A 22,087-nucleotide genomic window follows, 5' to 3' on the forward strand; every position below is an offset into this window, starting at 1 on the left:
CTGTCCATCTGTCCAATGCTTCTCCAGTTTCCCTCAGCATTATATTTTCTCTACTTTGTTTTTGGTACACTCTCCCCAGATTGCCCAGGAGCAGCACCTGCTTTCACAGCAGATGTAGAGTGAAGGTGAGCAGATCTCTGCCACTGAGCACAGGCCTTCAGATGCTGCTGCTCTCCCTCCCAGTCCTGCCTTCCCCAGGGTCTAATGCTCACCCCTAACCCGTGTCATTCCAGTGCTTGAGCCTGGGAGCCCCACACAGCCCAGGGAGTGCAGCACCTACAGGATGCAGGAGGCTGCACTCTATCACCCACAGCTGCTCCAGCTGTGCCAGCCACAGAGCCCAGTGGGAAGGAGGAGCAGCAGGAGGGGATCCAAAGCAGCCTCCAACAGCTCCTACTGCGTGGCCTCGTCTTGAGCTGACCAAAAATTTGTGGGGAAGGGAGGAACAAAGCACTGTAGTCCCCACCCACTCCCCTGTAATTACCCTGTGCTTGACAAGCAGTATTATCTGTCTGGATACCCAGTGCTGTGCAGCCAACTGTGACCATAGAGAACTAGCTGTTCCTCTCTTGAAGAATTTTCCCTTCTCTCTTCCTAAGCATTTTTAAGCCAACTTACATGTATTTAGCATGCAAGCTTTTCAGTTTGTGATTTACTAAACCAAGGATGACAATTGGTCCTTTTAGGTGGACCAATTAGGAGTGATATACCCAGTTCTTACACCCTACAAGTGCCTGTTGTCCCTCTGCTTCCTAAGAGTATTGGATCTTTTTCTTAGCTAGTCAGCCTCAGTCAGGGTCAGCCCAAAAGTGACCACAGCCTCAGGACCCTTCAGACTCCTGAATTGGTTCCCAATGCCACAACCTCCTATATTACATTGTGGCCTGCCTGGATCCAATAAGAGAAAACAAATAAAAGAAGCATCAATAAAAGAAACAAGCAGCTTGTGTCCTCTATTAGTAAGTCAGTTTTCTTTGGTTATCAGAGCTAGAAGGACAAGCTTAGTCTTTATTGTCTACCTCAGCAACTAAAAGATCAGTTCAGGCTAATGAGGGAATACTCACTCAAAATAATCTCTCAAATCCACAGACACCTCGCCCCTAAGTGTCCCCCAGGATCCCACTGTCTCCTGCCCAGCAGCCACTTTCTTGTTTGCTCCTGGTTAACCAGCACTACTAGTGGCCAGCAGTCTGCCTTCCTGGGCCAGCATCCTTAACCCTTCCCAAAGGCAGACACAGTAAGAATGGTAAAGAGAACAACAAAATATGGAGCTAGAAACTCATCCCTGCTGTATGGCAGCAGAAGAAGCTGAAAAACTCTCAAAAATTACTCATGAAGACTAGCCTGTACACCTGCAAAACAGATGGCTTTCATGGTTACTGAATTTATTATTTAAGGAACAAATACATCATCCATGGTCATACTGAGCAGTGATTTATTATATATTCACAATAGTAAAAAATCCCATGTCCTGGCTGTGAGATTTATGTTCTTAGATCACTGAAACAACTGAAGAATTTATCCTACAGACTTGTCTGAATATAACACAGAGAACTGGACCTCATTTGAATACTTAACAACTCCTAGCTGTTCTCAAGTACATTTCCTTACTTTGGGTCAAAACAATATATTTAAATACACTCAGTCATACTGTGTACAGTCCTTCCCTGATGTTAAGTCTATCTGTGGAGCACATACGCAAGCATATGCAAGAAGCTGTACCCTTAATTAACAAAGAGGATCATACCCTACCACCAACAGGTTAACCCAGAGATGGTTGAGCAATTGAATATATCCCTTTTCCCAGGAAATTCATTCTTTCATTGCAATCAGGCTTTGATTGTCCAGCAGTGGCAGAGCATTTATCCAACACTACTCTTTCCAACTGTATTTTCATTTCTGTAAGCTCCCACCAGGGAAGTTGCAGTGCTTGTCTCTTGCCAACATGCAGCTCAGCATGCAGACAGTTGCAAGAATCTCTGTGGTGCCATGGCACAGCACCCATGTATCATGGTTCTTGTAAACTCCATTTTACAGCTGTCTGCGCATCCAGCTGAGCAGCAGGAAGAGCAACACCACAAGAATTGCAAGAGGACATGACAGCCTGGGGGAGAGATAAGGAGAAACCACACCCAAGGGAGAGGGCAGGCAGAAAAACCAAGCCATGGAAGTTTTCTGGGGATAGCTATTTAAAAAAAGAGAGAGAAACAGACTCAGGATGTGTCAGGGAGATAAATCTTCTGAGTTTTTGAAAAGGGGAAGGCAACGCTTGCAGGCTCACTCACCACAGCCCTAACAAACATAAATCTTATTCACATGGGCACCATCCTTCCCAACACATTCACCAGGGCTGGCTGGAGCACAGCTATCACGGAAGGATCTGTCATATTAAGCAGAACAGCACTTGGCAGTTTGTGTGAATTATGGTTACAGCCAGCACAGCTGGGTGCTGCAGGGGTTGACAGGCTCTGTAACACAAGCACAATAGCAAGCACTAAGAAAAAAAAAAAAGTCTCCAAAATGTTTTGGGAACAGAGTTGAAAAGTACTTTTAAAACACATCTTTTAAATTTGTGAGAGACTTCCAAACAGATGGGGTGGGGAATGATCTGATGAATTGAGGGGGCTGATCTCATGGTTTGGATCTGCCTTGGCAAGATCTCCTGGGTCTGCACTTACTGTGCCCAAGTGGGTGGGTTCCTAGTGCTCCATCAAGAGGCATTTTAATCTGTGCTCACCTGAAATAAGCAGTGCCATTTCTGTCTCCCTGATAGATCTCCAGGCACAGCTCCCCTGCCCTATCCCTCCACATGAAGCCTCTCACCCGGGTGGCTGCAGATAACCAGGAGCAACCCTTATCTCTCAAGTGTTCCAAGTGCCAAGCACACCTTTCCCCACAACCCTCATCTGGTTTACACTTCTGCTTTTGGGGAGTTTCAGAGCAAACCATTGCACACGTTACCTTTACAATGAATTAATGTAACCAAGTCAAAATAATCACTCTTAAATTCACTACCACAACAAGTATGCCAATCTGGACAAAGCAATTGAAGATTTATTCATCTCCTTGCACTCTTGGAAATTCAGTGGGCAAGTGTCAGAGTCGTTTGAGAAGGTTAGGACCACACCATAAAAGTGGCATCTCTTCAGACCCCATGCAGACTGCTTCCCTCTTGCTCAGCTGGTATAAACACCTAAAAATCACATTTTCCTTTTGACAGTCTTGGGCACCAAAAGAAATAACTACATCTTAAAACAAAGCTGAGTCTAGGATTTCAAAAATCTGATCTAAATTGATTATCCTTTTAAAAGGAAACTAAATTAGTAACTGCATTTCACAGATTCACAGGGGGAAAGCCATGTGGCCTTTTAGGAGGGGAAGTAAATTGAGAAGAAGAAAAAATTAGTATGTACATAAGATGCCTATTGTAGGAGAATCTCACTATAAAAGTTTTTTCCAAACACAGCCACCTTTCTTTTTCAGGAGGAACAGCAAATCTAAGAAAAATCAGTCTTTCTCTGGGGAGAAATATAGGTATTCAAGAAAAATATTACAAGGGTGAACAGTTTAAATTCAGTTTACCTAGTGCAGACTGCACAGACTGGTGATGCACAGGGACAGGCAGCAATGGCAGCTGTGTGGAACTCTGCAACTCAGCTGTGCCTGGTTCTCCAGAGGATCAATTCTGGGCAGCATGAGGGTTATTCCCCACATCCTGCACCCAGAGTTGCCATCTTACTTGACCAGTTTTCACTCAGTGCCCTGACTCACATACAGGTGGGAAGACCTTGCTGGGGCTGCCATGCTGGCTCACTGCCACCCAGGGGGAATTTCTAGCAAGTTCTGGGAGAGGGACATCAGGAAATGCTTACACTTCCAGATTTTCCCCCAGAATAGCAGCAGTCATCCTGGACTTACACCTGCCACTAACTATGCAAGGCACCCTTCAGGTATCTACCTGCAGAGAAAGAGGAGAGATAGAACAGACCTGCAATTAATTTAGTGTCTAGGCAGAAGCCCAGCCTCACAGCTGAAATTCTGGGTCCAGCTGCAAGGTATTTCACTGATTGTGTAACAGATGATCAAAAAGAAAAACAAATCAAAGAAGTAAATACCAATATAGCAAATTCCATCCCTCATAGCATTTCTGTTCATGTTTTTATTAATATTATAAGCTAAATAACAGAAAACAGGTAGAATACGAGGGCTGTTTTGGAAGCACTTTGCTCGGAGAGAAACTGCAGGTGTACACACTTCAACTTCTTTCATGTAGGTGCTGTTTTAGAAAACAAATCAGAAAAATACAAACTCTCCTGACTGTCAGATCAGGTTGTTGAACATCTAAGAATGGAAAAGGGCATTAGCCTACAGCAACAGTTAAGGGATTTTCATCACTGTATGAATTGCCTGCAAAACCACACACATGCAGGGAAATCACTGACACACGGGTTTAAATAAGATTGCAAGCGCTTTGTAAAACACTTATTTGTTTGCTGGCTGTGTAGGCTGCTTCTTAACATGTGGAAGAGAGAAATGAAATTATCACCAAAAGATGGCTCTGGGATACAAAGGACCCTGTGAAAGTGCCTGGGCTGTTGCAGCATCCTGGGCAGGGTGGGCAGCAGGGGTGTGAGGAGCTCGTCCTGACAGCAGCATCATGGCATCACCCCACTGCAGCCCTCTGTACTATATCAAGAATATATTAATACTGAGGGTTTTCTCCTGGCAGTTCTCATCATACTTATATTTATTTTTTCTCACATGACACATTTTTGTTATTTTAATATAGGACCCTTTTGATAATATCAACAGATTTACATTACAAGAATTACAGCTCTGTTTTCCCATCTGAGGCATTTACCTGGTGCTGCTATTTGAGCTGCCCTAATTAGGACAGATTGAGCCCACCTTTATCCCAGCATACTATTTTGAGTTACATCTTTGTATTTACAAGGCACTGGCAGCACTGGGCTTCCCAGAGGCACTGGGGACAAAATATATCAACCTTGCTCTCCTTTCCAATTGAATTTTCTGAATCTGCAGTGTCTGCTCCCTTGCAATGGGACAGACAAAGAATGGAAGCAGAGCTGAAGGCTGAGAAAATTATATGAATAAGAGAAAGTAAATTAAGCAGGACTTTTCTACACAGACTGAAGCAGAAATAATAATTATTTGCAGTGCTGTAGATTTCAGACACAACCTAAATCCCCAGACCAGCTTCCTGTCAGAGTATAAACTGCACGTACTTTGGCCATTTTCTCATCAGTTTAAAGCCAGCATCATATTTATTACAATGACAGCATATTTACTGCTGAAAGCCCTCTAAAAGACATTTTGGGAAGAGAAACAGAATTTTATCAGACTAAATTCACATTGCACAAACAATGCTTTTTTCAATACATTTGTGCCCCCTGCATTATTGAAATAAACCTGAGGTAGCTCCCACACCACAATATTCTTCATAAAAATAAAGGCAGGAATTATCCAGCTCTTCCTCCACTTGAGGAGAATGTCAACTTCTGATAAAAAGTTTACTTTAGTTGCTCTGCCAAGTGCTAGGCAGAACTTGGGAGGATTAATAACAGGAATGGGCTGGAGACACGTGATTGAGTTAGCCTTGTTTGCAGTTCGGCTCCTTAGCAAGGTACAGCCTGACCTTAGGTGACTGAGGCTGAAAGGAACAATTATGGAGCTGAGCAGTGGAAAAAAAGGTAAAACAAAAACAGACAGACCGGAGCCATATAACTGAAAGAATTTAAAGTGTTCGGCTAAATTAGGCACATTAAGTTAGAATACATTACATCCAAGCTTTGTTAACCACTTCAGTGAGAAAAGAACTTCAGAAAAGATTATAGAAACCATGGGTTTATTCTAGAGCAGATGCTGCTTCCTTTTATCTCTTAATAACAAATAAAATAAACTTTCTTTTATCTTAAGTTACACGGCCCTATCACAGACATACTGGAACACATCATAAATACTAGTTGATTTATGATTCTAATTCCTTAGATAGGGGGGAAATATTGAGTGATTTGCTCTTAATGACCTGGGAAGTATTTGTCATTGCCCAGAAGCAAGGCTGTAATCTGAACTCTTTCATCAAAGCCTCCACCTTTTGAAGCTTCAGTGGTTTCTGGGAAATCATATATTTAAGACAGTTAGTATAGCCAAGTAAAATTCCTTATTTTTCAAGTACAACATAGCCTATGATTCTGCAGCAACACTTTGCCTATCCTAGAGTTAGCTCATCTTGATCTGCATCAGTGAAAAATCTTGAGCTGACTAATGATCATCTAAAAGGTTTTAAAGAAAACAGCTTTTTGATAAGAATGCTTTTCTCTGAAGATCAGTTTTTCAGGAAAATGCTAGTAACAGTCAAGTGAGATGACATTTAGCGTAGCAGGTTTGCTCCTAGAAAGGAATGTCTCCCAGCTTTTTTACTAATGGGGAAGCACTGTAGAAAAAGGAGTTGGTGGCTATGAAGACACATGCAGTGGGTTTATTTGTATCTGACTTGTATTTGGGGAATAACCTGACACTTTTGAGGAAGCTTAGAACCCAGAAAGAACCTTTACACAGCTGTACAAGAAAACAACTTTCATCTCCGTCTGTTTTCTTAACTCTGCTTGTTTAAAAGACTTTGAAATTCTTATTAGAGCCTGGAACTGTTGGCATTTTCCGTATATCAGTTCAATTCCTGTTCAAGGGGGCCTTGGAGAGCAGCATTCCTGGTGGGATGGAGAGCAGGCCCAGAGGTGTGCTGCTGTGATCTCTGCACCCAAATCTCCTGGGGTGCCTGAGTGCTGGTACCCAGGCAAGGAGCTCTTGGATCAGGAGCAGCTCCACTGAAGCCACTAGAGATGATTTTGATTCTCTGTGTGATGTCTTTCAGATGCTGTTTGTGGGCAGAGAAAAACACCAGAGACATGGTTTTGGGATACAGTCATCAAACATAGGCATCCTGGGACACTCACAGATGCCCACTGCAAGCCACAGAACACAGGCCTGCTGCCTGCTGGTCTGCTTTGGGGAAAATTGCTAGGATTGAAGGAATTTATTTTGTTCTGTACTTCAAGGGCCTCCCGTGGCCAGGCGGGTGGGCCGGATGCAGCTGGAGCACTCCCTCCCTTTCCTGGTGCAGAGGAGAGTCAGGGCGGCTGAGCAAGGCTGTCCAGAGACCTGGGATGGGTCACTGCACTGCCTGGGAGATGGAATTCAGGGGAAAATCCCCAACCCTTCCACAGCCCAGTCAGGCAGGCAGGAAGCTGGTGGGTGGCACCCATAGACCCTAGTTCTTCCCACTTAAAGCAGCTATTTAGTCCTCTTTTGAAGTGTGTTTCATGAGTGTTGATTTGTATGAGTTTAACATTGGGATGAGCTAGCCAGGGTGGATGGACCCTGATAAAGAGCTTTTAAGCCTCCTCAGTGAAGACTGCTGGTATTTTAAGGAACAAGTTAGGACATGACAATAGCTCCTTGCACTGGTACAACTGGTAACTGTAATTCTCAACAAAGATTCATACAATAGGTTCATGTAGCCATAAAATGGAATAGATTTATAAGAAAATTCAATGTTACCTCTGAAGACAAGACAATGCAATGTATTAGCTGGGGCTGGGAAGCCAATTTCACTGGTGCATGGCTCCTTCCTCACATAACTGGCTGTGATGGAGGTCAACTCATCCTCTTGGATATCCATCCTGTCTCAATCAGACAAAAAAGTACTGTGACCTGATCCAACCCATCCAGCCCTGATCCAAACAGGAGATACAAGGCAAAGGGCTTCTATATAAGGAAAGAAAAAAAGGAGCTGGTGGAGTTCAGAAAAAAGGCAGGATCAAAAGGAGTATTTTGTAGCACAGTTCAACTCATCAACGCAGCCTGCACAGTGCCATCTTTGGCACATTATCCCACAGTATAAGAACAAAGCTAGATCCAAAAAGACAATTAAAAGGAAACCACACTATCTAGACAGGACATCTCTTCTGCAGAGCACTAACCTTTGGAAAGCACAATAATTTATCATTGAAGTAAAAAGTACAGTGAAACCCCAAAGATCATTGACATGAACCAGAAGTAGCCTCTGGGAGATGTACTGCCTGCAGGAAAGCATTCAAATACATACAGGACGTAATCAGGGTCTATATTATATATAATTATGTTTTGAAAAAAAAATAATGTTGCACCTTAAACAGAAAGGAAACTCCCATGAGATGAAGCTTGAATATTCCCTGGAGTATATCCTGAGACAGTTCTCAACATACAATAAAAGAACCACCCCAGTTCAGTTTCAGGGAGTCCCTCAGTAAATGCGAACAAGCAAGGTTAGATGACATAATAGTGTCTGAGCTTGGGATCTCTTTGCAGAAAGCATGAGCTCTCTTTTACTGTAAATAGTGTGATCTGGTCTGACCAGTGGCTGATTGAAGAGCACTGTCTTGTTAGCTCACCTCTGGCCATAACAGGTCACTTCCATGGAAAGGAAAACAGAAGTTAATGGAGTAATTCATTCAATCTGCATTTAAAAATCCCTCACTGCCCATGACTCCTAAGTAAACTATAAAGAAAGGGATCTGATTCCCCTGCATGTCTGACTTTGAGCATACACACAATGCTCCCTGTTCACAAGGTTATCTTTGATGTAAACCACTGTGCACTGGCCACTAACTCTACCTGCATCCATTATAGGAACCCCTTGTATAATACGTACCTTGCTCCAGCGTGCAAGACATTTGGTTCCCAAAAAACATGATAGGATGGCTGGAGTAACCACTAACCAGACATGCTGGAATGCCTGAAAGTGTCCAAGATTAGTCATTTGGCAGCAGTCTTGAGGAAATGTAGATTTACATATCCCACTCTGGACAGAAGGGTCTAGTGCTCAGGGCCTTCTGGCAGGTCTGAACCTGACTCCTTCCCTTGCAGAACACAGCACAGCTTGGATCAGCTGTGGCTACGACAGCTAGAGCTGGGATGCCACTGCCACAAAAATCTGAATCACTCACTTTGTCAAATCTGTCTCCAGCATATTCTTTACTTCACCAAAAAAAAAGAAACCCAAACCAAAACAAACCCTTTCCCATGCTTGGCCTTGGTATTTATTTTTTCTGGATAATTTCAGCTTCTGTGTTTGTCAACTGAAAGGAAAATGCATGTGTCACATACATATGGGTCAGAAATCTGGTGGGTGTTTGTATATTATACAAGAGATCAAAGATTAGAGTAATTTCATTCTAATTTGAGGGTAACAAAACAAGGTTACTGCTAAGCATTGTGCCTGCTCATCAGCTGTACAGATCCAGGCAAATGCAAGATTGCATTTAGGTGCCCCAGCACTGGCAGGAATGAGCTGCAGATGCTTTTTTGGTCATTGGAATTTGATGCAGGACTTGCATGGACCCTCTTGTCAGGAGGGCTGACATCTGCACCTCACTGCCATTTTTAAGAAGGGATCCAGTCCCCTCTATGTAAAATGAGCTGTTCCTAGGCCACATCCACGCCAGGAATCGTGCACGGCACAGAGGCTGTGCCTCTGACCAGCCGGCACAGCCAAAGCAGCAGCCAGGCGTTGCACCAATGGCTCAGGAAGCCCTCCCAAGGAGCAGGAGCAGCCTGTCCTGGCTCACAGGCTCAGCCACCCTCAAAAGGACCACTTTGCTTGAGTTTAATGCTGAGCTGAGGCAGGATGAGTCCCACTGCTCCGGAGAGGGAATGCTCACCATGAGACCACAAGCCTGGGCATTCACACCGCTGTTTGGGGCTGCCGTGGCCTGAGCGCTTCTGCTCAGGGCTGCAGAAAATGAACCTGTTAAAACAGGCAGAAAACAGCAGCTGTTGTGTTTTTCATGCACTGAAGAGCTGGTGCCAAGTACTCCCGCACTCAGGACTGCACAGATGATATTCCTCCTTCAATGTATGACATTCGTGTGGCATTCCAATGGTGAAAGAAACCAGCACAAGCGAATGGATGAATGGAAAAACGAATTGCTTCAAGTTGATTTAAAGGAGATATTTAGTCATGCATGGGAAGGAAAAGGGAGAATAAATGACCAAAATAGAATGAAGCAATTGGAAACAGCTGATGTTTGATGAAAAGAAAGATATTTTCTGGGGTGAGAAATTTAAAAGCCTTGAGAGTTTTGAAAGGGCCAATTATGCATGACTTTTTAATCCTTTAAATGGTGCCAGGTTATCCAGAATCCACTCCAGAAAGGTGTCCGAAGCAGTTTATTCTAGAACTAAGCCAAAACCTTCAGCCAGCTCTGGAAAATCTTATTTAGAGTCAGACTAACATATTGTGAGCTCATGTCACTGTTGGAAAACTGCTTCAGATGAAAGCATGAGGGAATAGTTTTGCTAAGAAACCCTGGAGTTTTAGCCACTTGTTTTTTGGGTTTGTTTTTTTTTAAATTTGCAATAAGAAAAGGCAGGAAAGGAAATTAAAATCCTTGATAAAAGAAAAAAAATATAGAAGGGCTGAGTTACATTTTCTGAGATTCATTACTGTCTTTCCATTTCACAATGAGTGGAGAAGTCTCATGCTGTACTGGAAGTGAGGGGTTTCCTTTCCATGAGGTTGACATTAGTGCAGTTCTCATGCTGAGGTGAAAGACAGTTCCAGTCCTGACCCACAGCACTTTGTGACTACCAGTGTCCAGATCACACCAATTACCATTAAACATCTCTGCCAAAACGACAGCTCAGACAGTGCACCCACCCGCAACCAGCAGGAATTTGGGTGTCAAACCCCACAGGGCACCATGGTTGACACTGTCATGGGCACTAACAGATGGATTTCACAAAGCAACCTTTTTTTAGGGTTTGTATAAGCTTTTAGGCACATCCAAGTCTGAGGCATCCTAGTCATTCATGTTTCTGCATCCTCAGCTGCTCTTTATATGCAATAAACATTTTGCATTTTTTTCAGTTTTGGGTTGCTTTTTATTTTAACACACTTGGCAAAAAAAGTTAGTGGATAAATGACAGACATTGCCTTGCCCCTTTAGTAAATCATTGGCAGACACAGGTCAGCATTTTGAGATGAGAGGAACAGTTTAGTAGTGGACTTGTTGGTTTTATGGCTGAACTTGATGATCTTAAAGGTCTTTTCCAACCTAAATGACTCCTTGATTCTATGTATGGACACAGGTAGGAAGCCAACCAGACAGTATATTACTACCTTTTATAATAAATGCTAATGTTTTGCTCCCATGAGTGTCCACGCCTTTTTAAGTCACAAGTGTGCTGTAATAAGCAAATATAAAGTCAAACACTTGTGGTTATATAAAGCTATGTAGAAGAAGAAAAGAGAAGCTTTGTGGAATCCATGACATCTGGAAAACACTTTCTACAGGGAGTCTGAAGACAGCATACATTGCCAGCCTAGCACAGAGGACATGGATTTCCCAAATAGAAGCCTAAGAAAATAAAAATCAATAAATACAAAGTTGATCCCAAAATACAGTTGGGGAGGAAACACAGATCTGTTTAGAAATTCAAGCCAAATTTGGGAAATTACTGTGGACGTAGATAAAAATTCAAAACAGAAATGTATAGCATATTCAAATAAGCTTTGAGCAGAGGGGTTGAACTAGATGATCTCGAGTGTTTCCTTCCAACCTCAACTATTCTATGGTTCTGTGAAATGTTTTCCTTTGGTATTTTCTAAATGAAATGGGTTTGGTTTGATTTTTCTTTTCCAAAATGAAAGGGGACAAACAGAAACAGCTTATAAAGCAACTTTAGGCATTCTGTTTGAGACTGAATAAAAACATTTTGCAAAATTTAAGAATTTTCCTCCTAAGCCTCCTCAATTTTCTCCAAAGCAACCTCTGCTTTTAGTTTCATTAGACCTATTTCATAGCTGAGGGGGAAGGGTCAGAGAGCAAACAAAAAAACTCACCATTGATCCAGCTCTGCTCTCAACCCCTATTTTCTTATTCACAGATAAACCCTTTCAGATGTACCCTGGCTCCTTCAGGGCTGAAGGTGCAGAGCAGGTGTCTCTGCTGCCAACAACAGAAAATGCTAGCACCAACTTTGCATGTTTCCATGGCCATGGTGCCCCAGAGACCTCCTCTTTCACCCATACACTCCTCCCCTCCAAAGCTACCTCATCACCATCTCTCTGAGGTTGGGTGATGCCTTAAGTTTTAGCTTTCATATTTTCCAGGTTTTGTACTGCATTAGTATATAACTCTGAACTTCATATAAAGTGTTAGCAAGTTCTCCTCACAGTTCTGTCAGACAAAACAATCCTTTTCCAGCCCAAGAATCAAGGACACCACTGCAGCTCAGGCCCAAAAAGTACAAACAGCAGTGAAGTGAGGAGAGCACTCTGGGAGGATGGGACTTCAGAACCTGAAGCTGAGTTTGGGCAATTAATCCCAGTATGGAAATGGACCAAAACTTATAAAAGTGTGAAAACTCATGACCCATTGTCCATCTTGGGTGTAGCCTTGGCCAGGCTCTTGCACTGCCCCAGGTGTATCCTTTGAAGGCCTTTCTAATAAATACCTACTTTATTCCTTTAACTCTGTCCAGCCTCTGTTCTAGGTGGCCTTTCAAGGCATCATGGGGAAGGAGGGACAGGTCAGCTACACCCACTTTCCAATAGATTTTGTTACTAGGGGGGAAGAAAAAAAAGGTGTTTCTGTTTTTTCATTCTTTTCCCACCTTTCTTATTTGCTCGGATCTTGTTAGCCATCCCATGTGGTTACTGGTGGAAGAGAAACAAAGTCATTAAAGTGCAGAGAAGTAGCACAGGGAGCACTGTTGCACAACCAGGATGACACTGGTGTCCCAAGAGAAGTACAGGCAAAATGGAGCAATATTTTCTGGTAAACACTAAAACCACTTGCAGCTAAGCCTTGTGCTTGGTGTGGCATAGGAGTACATGACAATGGTAGATCACCAGATCACACCAGAGACTGACTCGGGTCCATTTGGGGTCAATGACAGCTTCAGCCAACCACATGCTGATGGCCAGCACTGCAGAAGCTGCTGCAGAGGCTGGGTGGGACTGACAGGAGGTGCAGGGGCACTCCCAGGAACATCCAAGGGGCAGAGGGAAAAAAAATCCCAGGCCTCTACTATAAGCACAGAGGAGCTTCACCACTCCTAGGAGGGAGTTTGGGATTGGTACAAATTGGGAGCAGTCGAGGAGTGAGGAAAATGCCAGCCTTAGGGAGGAGAGGCAATGGGGCTCAGCTCATCATATTAGCACCTGTTTGCTCACACAACAACACTTCAGCACAAAGAAAAGCAAACATCCATTATAATCTCTCATTTCTGAACTAGTCTCCTGCATATTAATTCCTATTGACTGACAAGTGGAACAGCACACATTGATCATCTTGTTAATCAGGTATTCTTGCAGCAATGCATGATACAGTTTAAATAAGCCAGGTTAAGTTCCTTGTATACACAAGGAAGCTATTATAAGAAAATGTTATGATGAAACCACTTTTTGCAAGAAGCAAGCAGAGCTCAAGCACCTTATATGCTTTGGAAAATTTCACTTCATTTATATCATTTTTCATGACCTTTTGCTTAGCATGACGTGCTGCTCTCCCCCAGCTGTGACCAGCTTGGCTTGAAAGTAAAAATTTTGCAAGCCTGACTAGTGAAACCTCCTGAGGCTCTAAGTTTTCAGGGGACTCAGTACCTTGCTTTTGAGGGGCCATCTCTTCTATATAGTGCGTTTTGGTACTTCAAAATAATAACCACTCTTGAGGCTATTGCTTGGATGCACAGCAGTTCTTGGCAGACAGGACTGCTGAGTTACTGTGGCCCTGTAACGTGCTCAGAGGAAAAGGTTCTTCCTCCCCACAGGGAGGAAGACAGAGGAGACACGAGCACTGCCACAGAGGAAGGGCACAGGTAACAAAGGAGGCTGGCCAGCCCCAGCTCTGCACCCCACTGCACAGCTGAGCCTGTTGCCCAACCTCCCAACACAACTATATTTACAAAAGCATTTGATTTGCAGAAATAGTGCTCAGTCTCATCTCCTGCTGGTACCGGCAGAGATGACAGTCTCTGAAAAATCACACACACGATACTGAAAAATCAGAGTGGTATCACCAGCCTGTGCTTCCCCTCTCCCACTTTTACGAGGGTGGCTCAGCCTCTTAGGGGCTGTAACTGAGTCTTTATGAAGCCCTTGGATGGGTTTTACTGCAAAACAAGGCTGAGAATGCACATGCACGATTACACCAGGACAATAGCCTGAAGTTAACAATCGCTTCCTGTAATTGTCTGAGGCAGCCTGTAGAACTAAGAATCACCTCATGATAAATCCTTGTTGGTCATTTACCATCATTAATCTATACTGTCAGAATGAATTAGGTGCAGAGGAGCATATTAATTACAATGCAGATGACACTCCAGCTTTAATTATCAGGACTTCAAAGTAAGCAGTGCCAGTTAATCAAGCTCAGGACCACGGAGGCTGTCGAAGGAAAGCGCTGTTCAGCTGGTGGCGCTGACATCCAGCCTGCAGGGTCTGCACTTATAATCATGCCATTCTAGCTTTAGTTTTCCAAATTGCTCTCTATTTCTATCCACATTAGTCAGGCCTATGGGAACACTTTTTCCACTGCCTATGACATGCCTCAAATCAGGGGTGGCCAATTTTGTCAGTATGTAACCACCTAGCTTTATTTATAGAATATTTCATATTAAACAGCAAAAGCATCCACTGACTTTTTATGCCTGTTGCATAAAACTTTGCATTTAACAGCTACTTACTCACTTTAGTTGCCAGCTAAGGCTGCATTTTTACAGGTTGTTTTTCCCATTTCAATATTATTTTATGCCATTTTCTGGAGGGCTAGGATTACAGAATAAACCTAAACATCTGGACAGTTTGTAAAGTGCTGGCAGAGCAGCTAGCAGTATTGCAAAGGCCCTCAAATCCCATCAGCCAAATGTAGCCCTTTTGTTATTGCAGGACCAGAGACAGAAGCTCTTAGAGGCCATCAGGCTCCTGCTGGTGCTGTCCATGGGAATTCCAGCAGGCAGGCTGACCACTCTGACTGTCACCAGCACCAGGCTCCTGGGGAGAGCAGATAAAGCTGTTCTCCACATCTCCTGCAGACAGGACACGAGGAGGTAGGTGCATCACACAGCACAGAGACAGCGTGGTAGGAGGAAACACTGCAATGCTGAAGCTCTATGGGTGTTGGAGTGGGCTGCTCAGTGAGGTTGGGTATTTCCAGCAGCACAGACTTCAACACGCTGGGTACCCATATCCACTGCAGAGCCTGGGGCTCACAGAGCCCCTGGGGGCTTCACTCCGCTCTCTTTCCTGCTGCTTCACACATCTTGTGAAAAACACTCAATTTTTTTCCTGAAACTGGTGTACAAAATGCAAAAGCCTGAGGAGATCCAAGTAGCCTGTGAAATGTCCTCAAGGAGAGCAAACGGAGGAAATAAGGAGTTACTGAAACAAACCAATAAAGTGAAATTACTGTGGGGAATTTAATCACCCAGGAGACAGGAAATTCAAGGCTATGGTACCCATGACAACTACTATTTGTCTACAGTGTATGGAACATTAACCTTAACTCCATATGCGGAAACAGAAGAAATTATGGGACATATCAGGTATGAATGCACATTTCATGCACAGGGTACTCTTTGAGGGCTACTGTGGAAGCAATAATTAAATTTCCTGGCTGCAAAGCAAGCAGGTTCATGCACAAGCAGCTCTTCTGAGAACATCACAAGACAGAGCTCCCAGCTCACCTTTATGGCTTAGGCAGGGAAGATTCAAGGTCTCTATTTGGTCATAATATCATCTCCTGCCTTGTAAGCTTCTGGCTGCTGTTCAGACTTTGTTTTGGGAATTGCCATGTGTTGATTTAGGAAATGTGATGTGTCTTTCAGTTGTTGGGTCAGCAGGGATTCTGCATTTCTTGTATGTTTTCCTTTTGAGCAACTAAAGCAACATTCATCCTTCAACAAGGCAAAAGTCCAATTCCTCCTGGGTGATCAGTTTACTCGAATGCGAGAATCAGATTATTGCTGAGTTAGACAGCAAACAAGTTATCAAAACCTGAGAGAGTTTTGCACTTGTCTTCAGCTGAATTTTAACCCCTGGCTGGATACTATGGAGTCAGATTACTTGCAGCAAGAGCCAAAACCAAAGCAGCCAGGTAGACAGCAACTCTCTGGATAGAACTGTTGTCCTTAAAGTCTCAATTTTCACATGATCCTAGAGAATTGATGACTGGTATATCTATTGTTGCTAAAATTTGGAAGACAAGATTTATGAATATAGAAACAAACAGCAAGAATATAGCAGCCAAGAAAACTAATTGCAATCAGGTGGGAAGAGGGACTATTGAAACAAGGGGTTTTTTAACAATAAAATTACTTCTGTCTTTTGTCACTGCCACAGGACACAGAAGCAGGCAGTCAGCTTGCTTATGACCCTATCCCTAGCTGACTCTGCAGGTGCTATGTGCTGTTTCCTCTTTGGGCAGCTAAAGCCATGGCCCAGCATCTCCCACATGGCATTTTTCAGCAGGAGCAGGGCCAGATGACAATCCAGCCCATCACTTTTAATAAAGTGATTTAACACATCCATGGCACCAACCAGCATAGCTCAGGTCTGACCTCTGTCACCATTTCATGGGCAGTTGCACAATGCCAAAATCCAGCCATGCTGATGGAAGGGCTGCTGGAGCCAGTGGAGCTCCAGCTGACACTCCAGAGCAGGCTCAGGTGCTGTGGGGTGGTGGGTGCCTTCCCAGGCTCCCCATCCCTGCTCAGTGCCTCACACACGGTGGGTTTGGGGTGCTCCACGCTCTCTGCCCAATGGGACAAGGAGGGAGCAGTTTGGAACAGTAAAACTCTCCTCCCAAGCAGCAGCATCACCTGCCAAAGGGCTTCCTTTAGTAGTTTTGGACATATTTAACCGAATCAAGGCCACATTTATTAAGCAGCAATTCAAAGAGAGGAGATCTCCCACTGCAGAGAAGATTGGTGTTTCTTTCACCTGTTTTTCAAAATAAGAGTGCTCCCACGAACATCCTGTGCCAGGAAATCATCTCAGGGCTGTCCTGGCCTGGAGGCTGAGCCAGGCTGAAGGCATGGCTGGGGCAAACAGCCCGAGTACACTCTGCACAGCCTGGTTCACACCTGTAGCCTGGACACGTGGTGAGCAGAAAGCAGCAGTGCCTCTCCATGGCTGACCTACTTAGAGGTCAGGCTTGCCCAGGGGCTCTGAACCGTGTCCTGTGGGCTGCTCACCACTCAGATATGCACTAGTTCACATTCTGCCCACCCTCCTACTCCTTGCTGAAGTCCCTGAAAACCTCCGAGTCAGCGCTGAAACAAAGGCTGATGGCCCCTCACCAGCAACAGCTCACTGCTTTGAAACTCCCCATAGAGCCATGAAAGCCAGAAAGAAACCATTTTACAGGAAGGGAAAATGTATGAGGCATCCTTCTTGGCAAATACCCACTGAGGGCAGCACCAGAAGGGTGGCAAGGTTAGCCCAGCTGATCAAGAGCCATGTGGTAACACCAGCATCCTTCATGCAACATTCTGCTCCAGGGAAGGAGGGGACTCCCTACAGTTTTTTCCTTTGCTCTTGAAGGCTCAGGCACGCTCCTGCAGCAGGGTTTTCGTCGCTATTGCAAGCCCCAGACCAGAAGGGCTGGGCTGAAATCACTGACCTCATTTCCAGAGAGTGGTTAATAACCTTGGACTCTTCTCACTGTGTCTTAAATATGAGCTATTCCTCATCAGGGAGAAATCAGGATTTGATGTTGCACAGAAATGAATAGCTGAACAACCCAAGTCTTGAGAAGTGGCTCTGCATATGTTTTTCACAGAAATCATGGCAGGTTCTGGAATTAATCTGGCCAGAAACCACCAATATATCTACATGCTAACCTGAGCTGAGGCAGGTTTGAATACTGATGAAAAATCCCAGCCTGTGTATGATTTCTATTTCTGAATCTCTGCCCTGCTGTTTATGGAAAGGCAAAGAAGTGCAGTGATGAGGTAAATGTGTTTATGAATACACTACTGTTACCTTTCTACTCTAACAACTTACAGGAATTACTTTACCACTCTTATTTATTGCTAATCAAGCTCAGCACTGGGAGAGGAGAAGAATAAATTCTGCCACAAGGTTCATGCTAGGTAATTTTTTCTTCAACACACAAAAGCCATAGCCCAGGCAGTCTTATTTGAAGCCTGATAATGGTTAGAAGTATTCCTTTTCTAGGAGTTTGCTCTTCTTTCTTAGAAGTGCTCACATTTTACCCAGCACCTCTTCTGTGGAGCAGCAAGAGCAGCCTGAGCTGCAGCACAGCAGCAAAGTCCAAGTGCTCAGCCAGCTCGCCTGAGCTCCTGTCTGAAGAGTTTCCTCAAAAGCAGCACCAGCTACTTTGCCAGCTAATCTTTCCAGCCTGCAGCTACAGAGCAAAGCATAGCTGTGGACCTGTGTCAAAGGTACATTTGTTAACACATTTTCCCCGGAGTGCTAATTAACATTTACATCAAGTACTATGAGAGTGAAAAAGCTTCAACACAAACACACGCTGCAGGGAAATGTGAGGAGTAGTGTACTGTTTGCCCTTCAGGAGCTGGTGAAAATCCAGTTTGTTTTGTAATCTTCTGTTCTCTAAAATCAGATATTTCTTCAAGTTAATAACTAACCAGTTCTTTTTCATTTAAAAACCTCTAAGTGCATTTAGAATTGTATGACAGCAAGGCCCTGCTGGCACTGGTGCAAGCCAGCCCATGTGCAGATCTCCGTGCTCAGCCACAGCACAGGCGCAGCCCAGGCTAACCACAGAAAATCACAGTATTTTAAGATTTTATAATAAACAAAAACAAAGGAACATCAGCACACTTTTGCTTAAGATTCAAACCTCTTAAACTAAACACTAAGATAGGAAACACAAACAGAAATATTTGTAGCTGGATCTTCAATTACCACATTTTGGGATGCTGACAAAAAGCTCTAATGAGTAACACTTGTACCCACAATGAGAGGCAGACGAAGATATTTGCAAACACAAATTTGCACTTGAAAGATGCGAAGGCAGTTGCTGAACAGCTGAATAATGAGCTATTCTCAATATTATTTCTCAATATTTATTGAGAAAAAATGTGCTACCACAGTGAAATAAAAAGTTTAAGACTGCAACCAACATAACTAAAATATGGTTGAAAAAATCCTCTCTTTTTCCTAAGGCAGGGGGGAGCTTTTCCCATTTTTTAAAGGAAAAACTAGAAAACATAAGGTTCACAGAAAGAAAATCATGTTCTGTGAGCCACAAAACAATAGTATGTAAATCTTCACCTACTCTGTGAACTTTTAGGCCATGATAGTGTGCAGGTTATTGAATATTTTCTCTCCTGCCACAACCATGCATCCTGCCCAGGCTCCCATGAATTAAAATCTGTGTCTAAAAAAGCATCAATAGGCACACTTGCAGATGTGGTAAAAATTGACTGAGCACACTACTTCCAGCTATCAGTTTCTAATCCTCCACAGAAATCAGGATCTGAGATGAATAATATATACTATGAGAACACAGACTTTTTGATTGCAAACTGCTCTAGAGTTCTGTGGAAGTATTTTGTTGTTATTTCCCAGTTGCCAAATATTTGAGGTGAATAATTTTCAGCCTTCATGTTTACAAACTACTCTCATTGTTTTGTCCCTTTGTTCTTCCTTTTTTTATCTTGAGTGTTGCTTCTGCCTTTTAACTGGATATCCAACTTTGTAAACAAAAAATAAGCATGGCAAACAGCAAATGCAGAAGCAGTTTCTTAGTCTTTGTTAGACATGCTGAAGTGAAGGACCCTAAGCACCGATGAGAACGACTGGGCAGTGCCGTGGCAGATGCACCAAGCAATCAGTGCTGAGGTGTTCCAACAGGACAAGGTGATTGTTTTTCTTCTGCTTGACCAGCTCTTCAACCTTCTTTTCATAAGATACACGTCTGTATTCACTAAAAATATTTTTTAACAAGTAGCAAGCACTCATATATTCAGACTTCCCATTTCCTTAGTTTTCTCAGTTTCCAGTAACTCCTATGAAGAAAAGGCAATGCTGAGCTCGAATAAAAACTGGCACATTTCTGACATGACCTCCCAGAGACTCCTTCTCCATAGCACAAATGTCTGGACTGAAATCCTGGCCTCAGAACAGGCAACAGAAAAACTTCCACCAGTCCCCTCCAAAACTTGTTAAGATAACAAGCCCCAGTTTCTTTGGGGAAACTAAAATAGAAGTAGAATGTCCAACTTCCAAAATGCTAATCGTTTAATTTCAAGTAACAGGATGAGATTAATATAAACATGCTAACCTGCCCAAACTGGAAATCTTTCAAACGTCAAGCACAGGAAACAACAAGGGTTTTTTTTCAGGCAGGATGTCAGAGTTACCCCCGTGGTTATATGTGAGCCGAGGACAATGTTGTTACATGAGATCAAATTACAAACACAAGCAAACAGAAAACAATCTCTGAACGTCACTGTTCAGGATTTGACAAGAAGCACAGTTGACCCATTCCAGAGGTTAAATGCTCTCGAGTGAGCTCTGGGGGAATAGGAGTTGCTGCTGGACACTGAGTTCCACACAGTTAAATTGTCAATTTGTTTGCCCAAGTTAATGCTTATCTTACCCTGCGCTTGCTATGGTTTTACTCAACACATTTGACCTGCAAATCTTAAAGCACTGGCTTTGCTAAAATTATAAGAAATTTCTGAATTCTCCAAACACCTAAGAAAACTATTTTGGTAGTTTTCACAGCACAGAAATCTACAGTTAGTCAGATATTTGAAACTTGCAGTGAGGTGAATGACAGTCGCTTAACCACACACATTACCATTTCATTTCTGTTCCTAATGTTTAGCACAGCCTTGCTCTAAGGGATTTCTGAAGTTGTTTACAAAGCTGATGCAGAGGTTGCATTCAGTCTCGTCCAAGGGCAATGGTTTACTGAAGTCACTGCAGAAACAGCAGAAAGATAATATTTTTTGTAACTGAGGGGGGAGGGGGAATAAAAGTTCTCACCTTGCACCAAGGACCATTAGAGACAGAGCTGGTTTCCATAATACCTGCTCCTTCATTTTCTTCCATGTCTGATTAGTTGCAAAACTTTGTTTTCCAATGAAAACCATTAAATCATCCTCAAAGCAAAAGCAAAACAAACCATGCAGGCTCCAATATCCCAGTCTGTGAAAGCCCTGCAATAAGTCACGTCGCTTTTATGGTCACTGGTCAAATCCAAGGTTGCAGATCCTGGTTCCGTGCTGGATTTCACAGAGCTTGGCCTCTCTTTTAAGCTTTAATTGTTCTTCTTGTCAGGCATTTATCTTCTTCAGCCCTTCCTTGTGGATCCAGGTTTTCACATAATAAATGGCAAACGTTTCCAGCTTCCCAGGCGCTGTAGGAGAGCTGACACTGAACCTCTGATCATCTCAGGAGAAGCCTGACAACGGAGTGCAATACGTGGCCACACCTCTCTGCTGCCAGAGCTGGCCTAGACCATAAAAATCAGAAGCAAGGTCACCCAGCAACCAGCCATTCAACGTCACTACAGTAATAAAGCCAACTTACATCCAACTTATGCTTGGGTAGATAAATATTTTTATTAGAAGAAGGAAGCCCAGTGAAGATGGCAGAGGGCTGACCGTTTTGAGCTGAGATGCATAAATTCAGATGGGTGCAAAGCTTTCAGCCAACATTCATGGGCCACATACAAACCCACAAGGCTCTGCTTGTGAATGCCATTGGGGTCAAACCCCTAAGCATTTTCCCTTAAGGATGCATGGACCCTGTATCCCAGCAGGATGGGTGAGTAATGTCCACAGGATATTTTTCAGCAGAGATCACAAGTTCCCATCCAGGTGCCAACAAGACTTTCATCTGCCACATGCGCAGCTTAAAAAAGTTCCACTCACTCTCAAAAGTCTACACAAAATAGGGATGAATTTACAAAATAGCCTCCATTCCCTGCCAGAGTCAGTAAAAATCAGGTCATACCATAAGACTGCCTATGGGAGCTTTCTCAAGTAAACGGATTATTTTTCTCAGGAGCAACCCTGTACCTCA

General features: G+C 43.4%; 1 protein-coding gene across 3 annotated transcripts in view; it reads right to left on the reverse strand.

The window, feature by feature from the left end:
- PDE8A (phosphodiesterase 8A) overlaps window positions 1-22,087 on the reverse strand; it is a 148,997-nt gene that overhangs the window by 119,156 nt on the left and 7,754 nt on the right. For 2 of the 3 annotated variants that reach the window (XM_005521539.3, XM_088063320.1), the window contains one exon: window positions 21,047-21,515. In XM_005521539.3, the coding sequence (XP_005521596.1) occupies window positions 21,047-21,112 (66 nt within the window). In that variant the 5' untranslated portion in view covers window positions 21,113-21,515. Of the gene's footprint in view, window positions 1-7,578; window positions 7,672-21,046; window positions 21,516-22,087 lie in introns of those variants that run through there. The other variant, XM_014251179.2, reaches the window with a different exon arrangement.

Source organism: Pseudopodoces humilis, chromosome 16, assembly GCF_049639895.1.
Source record: "Pseudopodoces humilis isolate 2021_Gansu_Grassland_sample_001 chromosome 16, ASM4963989v1, whole genome shotgun sequence".
Classification (NCBI taxonomy): domain Eukaryota; kingdom Metazoa; phylum Chordata; class Aves; order Passeriformes; family Paridae; genus Pseudopodoces; species Pseudopodoces humilis.